General features: G+C 55.7%; 1 protein-coding gene across 2 annotated transcripts; it reads right to left on the bottom strand.

Annotated features, from left to right (window-relative positions):
• Nucleotides 1-982: 982 nt before the first annotated feature.
• LIAT1 (ligand of ATE1) lies at nucleotides 983-6016 on the bottom strand. Of its 2 annotated transcripts, none has more exons than XM_005582400.4 (2): nucleotides 5692-6016; nucleotides 983-2851 (listed from the first exon to the last, which is right to left on the bottom strand). In XM_005582400.4, exons 1-2 carry the CDS (start codon nucleotides 5996-5998, stop codon nucleotides 1398-1400), a joined length of 1761 nt encoding a protein of 586 aa, XP_005582457.3. In that variant the 5' UTR covers nucleotides 5999-6016; the 3' UTR covers nucleotides 983-1397. The 2 variants fall into 2 exon arrangements, with proteins under 2 accessions (XP_005582457.3, XP_005582458.3); XM_005582401.4 differs by having other exon boundaries at nucleotides 983-2848.
• Between the last annotated feature and the right edge of the window lie 1200 nt (nucleotides 6017-7216).

Genomic DNA, 7216 nt, shown 5'->3' with positions numbered 1-7216 from the left:
AACTTCTCCTGTGTACACTCATTTCTTGTCTACCCCAAAACACTGTAAACTCTTGAAGGTCAGGGATGTCCTCTCAGCCCTCCATGCTGTCCCTCTCAGACCCACGGTGTTACTAAGGTAGCTGAGGCTTCCCTAGAGACCCCCCTTTTCCTTTGGACTTTTTCAGCTAGAAATGCCAGGACACACACACACACACACACACACACACACGCAGGACCAGCCCCCAGCCACTGCCTTCGGGGAGTATAAATTCCCCAGCTTCCTCACCCTTAGGTGGGATAATTCTAGAAGTGGGTTTCCCTGTGGAATTAAGCTCCAGTTGCCCAGGATGAAAACTGGCCTCATACGCCCTGGAAGGGGGGCCAGACACGGTGGCTTATGCCTGTAATCCCAGTGTTTTGGAAGGCCAAGGTGGTAGGATTGCTTGAGGCCAGGAGTTCGAGACCAGCCTGGGAAACAGAGTGAGATCCACCCACCCCACCCCAATCTCTACAAACATTTTAAAAATTAGCCAGGCGTGGTGGTACTTGCCTATAGTCCCTGCTACTCAGGGGGCTGAGGTGGGAGGATCCCGTGAGCCCAGGAGGCGGAGTGCAGTCAGAGCTGTGACCACACCACTGCACTCCAGCCCGGCCAGCAGAGCTGGATCCTGTCTAAAAAGAAAAGTTCCCGGATTGGCCACCTTCCCTTCTCTGTATCACCCTCTACTCATCCTCTCTTCACCTCCCAGACACTCTAGTTGCGTTTGAATCCTCGTCTCAGGGGCTGCTTCTGGGAGGGCACGAACTGCGGCAGCGCGTGGCCCTCACTGGCTGTTTGTGGCAGGGGGGAATGTGTACTCAGGAGACGCAGTGGAGCGAGGCTTTTTCTAACGGGGGATTAGGAGAGGACCATGTTTATAAAAGCAGTGATATTCCTTTTGGGATTTCTGTAGTAACTTCCCAGGGATGAAGTTCTGGAACCCACTTATTCTGAGGCCGTATAAAGGCAGGACATGCATTTAATTAAAACAGAAAAAGGCTCCAAGAGGTTCAGGGCATTGTCCGTGGGCCGACAGAAGCAGGTACTGTGTGAGGAGTTTCACCATGAGATGGAGACTTTAAGATGTAAATAATCGACACACTTTCTTTTCTTTTTGGGGCAGATTATAGACATCTAGCTGTGATGAGAAATAACAGAGATGCTTATTTAAGAAAAAGGAAATTCTGAAAAGAATTCTGTTCACTAAATTATGTTCTCGGGGAACTGTGGCTTTCCTGGGCAGCCGAGGGCATCTTGGTGATGGGAGAGTTGGCCTCGTGCGTGTACTGGTCTCATTTCCTTTTATGATGACTGTTTTTAACACATAAACTTGTGGTACAGAGAAATTAAAAGTTTGTCGCATTGTGGGTGGAGTTTTACTCCAGCAGAGTAGGCGCTAAATCAGAGCGTAGAAGCTTTGGGGTAAGGTTTCCTTCAAAGTAGAGATTGGGGTGCTCGGCTTTCAGTGTGGGCTGCCTGCAGCTGGAGCTGCCGTCTTTGTCTGAGAGGTACAGTGAGTTCTCAGGGGTCTCCTCGGCATCGGGGTAGGACTGGAAGCCCTTGAGGGCATCGGGGTCAGTGTGGAAGCCCTTGAGGGCGTCGGGGTCAGTGTGGAAGCCCTTGAGGGCGTCAGGGTCAGTGTGGAAGCCCTTGAAGGTGTCGGGGTCAGTGTGGAAGCCCTTGAAGGCGTCGGGGTCAGTGTGGAAGCCCTTGAGGGCGTCGGGGTCAGTGTGGAAGCCCTTGAAGGCGTCGGGGTCAGTGTGGAAGCCCTTGAGGGCGTCGGGGTCAGTGTGGAAGCCCTTGAAGGCGTCGGGGTCAGTGTGGAAGCCCTTGAGGGCGTCGGGGTCAGTGTGGAAGCCCTTGAGGGCATCGGGGTCAGTGTGGAAGCCCTTGAGGGTGTCCGGGTTGGAGTGGAAGCTCTTGAGGGCATCGGGGTTGGACTGGAAGCTCTTGAGGGCATCGGGGTCAGTGTTGAAGCCCTTGAGGACATCGGGGATGGACTGGAAGCCCTTGAGGACATCGGGGTCAATGTGGAAGCCCTTGAGGGCATCGGGGTTGGACTGGAAGCCCTTGAGGGCATCGGGGTCGGTGTGGAAGCTCTTGAGGGCATCGGGGTTGGACTGGAAGCCCTTGAGGACATCGGGGTCGGTGTGGAAGCTCTTGAGGGCATTGGGGTTGGACTGGAAGCCCTCGAGGGCATCGGGGTCGGTGTGGAAGCTCTTGAGAGCATCAGAGTCAGTGTGGAAGCTCTTGAGGGCATTGGGGTTGGACTGGAAGCCCTTGAGGACATCGGGGTCGGTGTGGAAGCCCTTGAGAGCATCAGGGTCAGTGTGGAAGCTCTTGAGGGCATTGGGGTTGGACTGGAAGCCCTTGAGGGCATCGGGGTCGGTGTGGAAGCTCTTGAGGGCATCGGGGTTGGACTGGAAGCCCTTGAGGACATCGGGGTTGGTGTGGAAGCTCTTGAGGGCATCGGGGTTGGACTGGAAGCCCTTGAGGACATCGGGGTCGGTGTGGAAGCCCTTGAGGGCCAAGCACCGGTACCGCTTTCTCCGGTTCAGTTTATAGATGCGAATCCTTTCCTTCTCTGCCTCTGGGTCAGCAAGAATTCCATCCCAACGCAGACTTTCGTTGATCTGGTTCGCAAGTTTCTCGGCTATTTCGGCAAAGTCGGGGAGGCTGACGGTGGAGGAGTCCGAAGGGAGGTGCTTGTTCTCCACTTTGTTCTGTCTGTGCTCCGGTTTCGGGCCACGGTCTTTGCCAGGACTTAAGATGTCATGAGAGGAGGAAGAAAGCAGCTGGCTCTTCACGCTCTGGCTCTGATGTTTATCTGCTGAGTAGATGAGCAGGTTAGTGTTTGTGGCAATGTCTGCCCTTGGCCTGCTGGGGATGGTGCCAAAATCACCCAAGATGGAAGAGGAGGATGGGGGCCCTTCCGTATCCAGGGCTCAGGCTGCCAAGTCCACCAGCCTCGTGCCCACCCACTGCCTGTGTGATTTTGCTGGAACCATTTTGGGGCAGGAGGAACCATTCATTGAGCGCATGGTCTAAGCCAGGCCCTCTGGGTAAAGGCCATAGGCCCTGTTTTTCGGGGGAGGAAATCGAAGCTCAAAAAGTTTCAGGGACTTGCCAATGTCAGGAGCAAGTGACAGAGCTGGGACCTGAGTGCAGGCCAGGCCCCCAGGGCCCTGCTCTTTCCACCGGGCCGTGCTGCCCCCACACACCCTCACCACGTGCTCACCATGGCCATTCCCAGGTCTGGGAGTCTGTGACTCTACCCGAGTCTAGACACTTTATGATGGAAGAAACGGAAAACAACAGAAAAGCTTCCTAAATTTGACTGATGAAAGCAATATTATGCCAGAAATACTTCTGCTGCGTGGCTTGTACTGAATTTTTTTTTTTTTTTTTTGAGACGGAGCCTCACTCAGTCTCCCAGGCTGGAGAGCAGTGGCTTGATCTCGGCTCACTGCAAGCTCCGCCTCCCGGGTTCACGCCATTCTCCTGCCTCAGCCTCCCGAGTAGCTGGGACTACAGGCGCTGCCACCTCACCGAGCTAATTGTTTTGTATTTTTAGTAGAGACGGGGTTTCACCGTGTTAGCCAGGATGGTCTCGATCTCCTGACCTCGTGATCCACCCGTCTCGGCCTCCCAAAGTGCTGGGATTACAGGCGTGAGCCACCGCGCCCGGCTGTACTGATTTTTTAACATGAACAGCACTTCAGAATTATTTAACATGCACATAAAATGCTACAAATTGTGGTTCTTTCGTCAGCTCATCCTTTTATTTTAGGGGAGAGAGAAATACCTCCTTCCCTAAAAAAAAAAAAAGAAAAGTAATCGTCTTTTGACACTTCTCTCCCTTCCTACGCCCTGAACACTGTCTGGTGCCCCCTGCTGACGGTATGAGGAACGTGTCACTGTAATTTCTACAGCGAAAAGCTGTAATTTCTACAGCGAAAAGCTACGCCTAAAGGACGGTGAACTGCCAAATTTCTTTTTGCAGATACACATAGGGCTTCTTCTTTTTTTTTTTTTTTTTTGAGACAGAGTCTCACTCTGCCACCCAGGCTGGAGTGCAGTGGCACAATCTCGGCTCGCTGCAACCTCCACCTCTCAGGTTTAAGCAATTCTAGGCACCTGCCACCACGCCCAGCTAATTTTTATATTTTCATATAAAATATATGAAAGACGGGGTTTCGCCACGTTGGCCAGGCTGGTCTCGAATTTCCAAAGTGCTGGATTACAGGTGCGAGTCACTGTGCCCGGCCACACAGGGCTTCTTGACCTGAACTGCAGAATTTCTTGCCTTTGGACTACGATGCCACCTGAGAAGGACTTATCATCTTCCCATTGCTCCCTTCCCACACCGCACGGCCAATATGGGCAAGGCTGCCACTCCTGCCTCCTGCTTGCCTTGGTGCCAGCTCTGCCACAGAGGGCCAGGGCCCAGAAGTGGAGCTTAGGGCCCTCTCCCTGAGAGCCAAAGCCACTGAGGTGGGCCACATGGGCGACAGTGGCCTCACAGCACTCACGGGCACCTGCATTCTCTGCCACTGCTGTGCTCTCTCTCCTCGAAATGGGTGCTCAGTCCCTTTGTCAAGAAATCTAGGGGTTTTACAAGAAGAGCTTGGTGAGAGGTAGGGACTGGGGTTTATGGCAGGTGGGGTGTGTGTGTTTGTGAAGGTGTCCCTGAGACAGACTGCAATTCCTGCCTGCGTGTGACTACACACGTGAATGTGTAACACATTAACAGCCTGTGTCTGTGTGTGTAGACTATGAATGCGTGTGCATCACAGGGATCTGTGCTTTAGGGTTTTTTTAAATTATTTTTTTATTTTTTAAAGAGACAGGGTCTTTTCTGTTGCCCAGGCTGGGGTGCAGTGGTGCGATCGTAGCTCACTGCAGCCTGGAAGTCCTGGGTTCAAGTGATCCTCCCACCTCGGCCTCCCAAAGTGCTCGGATTACAGGTGTGAGCCGCTGCGCCCCGCCCTTTAGTTTCACTGTTGGTGTTACATTGCTATGAAGTGGAGAGTGGTGGAGGGTGTCAGGGATTATTGGAGGATGTCAGAGTGACTGGCGTGATGGGGTTTGTGCAGTCCAAGGCTGCCCGCTTGGTGGGTGCGAGGGGGAGCCCATGCAGTGAGGACATTTTATATACATGTCTGTGGGTGCGGGTGTCTACAGCACATCCAGAGGCAGGCAGCCTTAACGCACGAGGGTGTGAGGAGGGGAGGCAAGAGCCTGCCCTTCCCTGTGCATGAGAGTGAGGGCCTTTCAAGTGGCATCAGTGTGTTTGGGGTGGGGAAAGTGTATTGTGGGGAGGGCCTCTGTGGGGAAGGTGCAGAAGTTTAAGATTGCCAGTTTTGGCTGAGGGATTAGCAAGTTGAGTGGGTGTCTTTGTGTGGGGCTGGAAGGCTCTTAGGAATGGTGGATGTCTGTGGGGGTCTCTGTGTGGGGCTAAGGGGTCGCAAAGTTGGCGGATGGTCTCCATGGTGGGGGGGCTGGGGGCATCGCTGCGCTGCTGACCGGCATGTGTGGGGAGCAGAAGGACCTCGGTGCGGGACCGCTGAGCTTCTGTTTCCGGTCTGAAGGGTCTCCGGGTAAATCGGGGTCCCCGAAGAGTCTCCAGAGAACTGGAGCTGACACAGCCGCGCTAGCTGCTCCTCTTACCGTCCCCCTTGCCAGATCCCTTGGTCTTCTTCTTCCTTTTTTTCTTCTTCTTCACCTTCCGTTTGGCCAGCTCGGAGGCGCCGCCTGGGATGGGGGGCAGTCTAGACCCCTGCGGGCCCGCGGCGCCGCCCTCCCGCTCCTCCTCCTCGCCGTCGTTGTCCTCGTACCCCGATGCCCCTGCCCCACCGCGGCGGTCCATCCGCCCGCTGGGCTGCAACCCAACCCGCCCCGGGGGCGCCCGAGACCCGCTGCCGACTAGTGGGCGGCTCTTCCCGGGGACCGCCAGGCCAGGGCCACGCGTCTCCATGGCGACCACCCCCGCTGCGCCTGCGCAGTCAGGACGCTTCAGCCTGGTGCCCCACGGACTGCGGTGTGCGCATGCGTGCTTCTGTCTTTTGGCGACCTCAGCACTCAGCGGTGTGCGAATGCGTACTTCTGTCGGGGCCCTTGACACACAGCGATGTGCGCATGCGTGCTTCTGACGGAGCGCTAGGCACACAGAGGTGCACGCATGCGTGCTTCTGTCGGGGGCCCTTGACACACAGCGGTGTGCGCATGCGTGCTTCTGACGGAGCGCTAGGCACACAGAGGTGCACGCATGCGTACTTCTGTTGGAGAACTAGGCACACAGTGGTGCGCGCATGCGTGCGTCTGACAGCGCTAGGCACACAGAGGTGCACGCATGCGTACTTCTGTTGGAGAACTAGGCACACAGTGGTGCGCGCATGCGTGCGTCTGACAGCGCTAGGCACACAGAGGTGCACGCATGCGTACTTCTGTTGGAGAACTAGGCACACAGCAGTGCGCGCATGCGTGCGTCTGACGGAGCGCTAGGCACACAGGTGCACGCGTGCGTACTTCTGTTGGAGAACTAGGCACACAGCGGTGCGCGCATGCATGCTTCCATCTGTTGGAGAGCCCGGCACAGCGATGTGCGCATGCGTGCTTCTGTCTGCTGAGCCCGGGCACACAGCGCATGCGTGCTTCTGTCGGGGACCTCGGCACCCAGCGGCGCGCGCATGCGTGCTTCTGTCTGTTGGAAACCAGGTGACCGCACGAAGGGGAGGGTGGGCAGAGATTTTAAATCTCTGGGCTGACACGCGTCTCGTCCAGTCCGGTGCCTCCATCCTCCCGCCTTGGCCTCCCACCCCCACGCCTGGCTAAGATTTTTGGTTTTTGGTTTCAGGCTGGTCTCGCACTCCTGGGCTCCACCGATCTTCCCGCCTCGGCCTCTGAGAGCGCTGGGGTCACAGGCGTGAGCCCCCGTGCTCGGCCTCCTGCACCTGTTTAAATGCGGTGTATTCTCACCTCAATTTTTATTGCCTGAGTTTCAGCCTCGTACATCTACCCTGGACCCTCAAAGCCAATGTGTCCAAAACAAACTTACTTCTCCACTGTTTTCCATTTCAGTGAACAAAACCGCTGGACTGGCCGGAAACCTGGTGGGCTTCCATGTCCCCCACCCTCTCCCTGGTCCCTTACCCAGGCTGGGGCCGACTGCCATGTCTGGCACTGGGACTTCTGG

The sequence above is a fragment of the Macaca fascicularis genome, chromosome 16, assembly GCF_037993035.2.
Source record: "Macaca fascicularis isolate 582-1 chromosome 16, T2T-MFA8v1.1".
Taxonomy (NCBI): Eukaryota; Metazoa; Chordata; class Mammalia; order Primates; family Cercopithecidae; genus Macaca; species Macaca fascicularis.
This window is presented reverse-complemented; position numbering and strand designations above follow the sequence as displayed.

Excerpts from the sequence above, each read along its gene's own strand:
- LIAT1 (XM_005582400.4), bottom strand. The coding sequence starts at position 5,998 with ATGGAGACGCGTGGCCCTGGCCTGGCGGTCCCCGGGAAGAGCCGCCCA. Across the intron at positions 2,852-5,691 it reads GGGATCTGGCAAGGGGGACG|CAGATAAACATCAGAGCCAG; the intron begins GTAAGAGGAGCA and ends TCATCTACTCAG.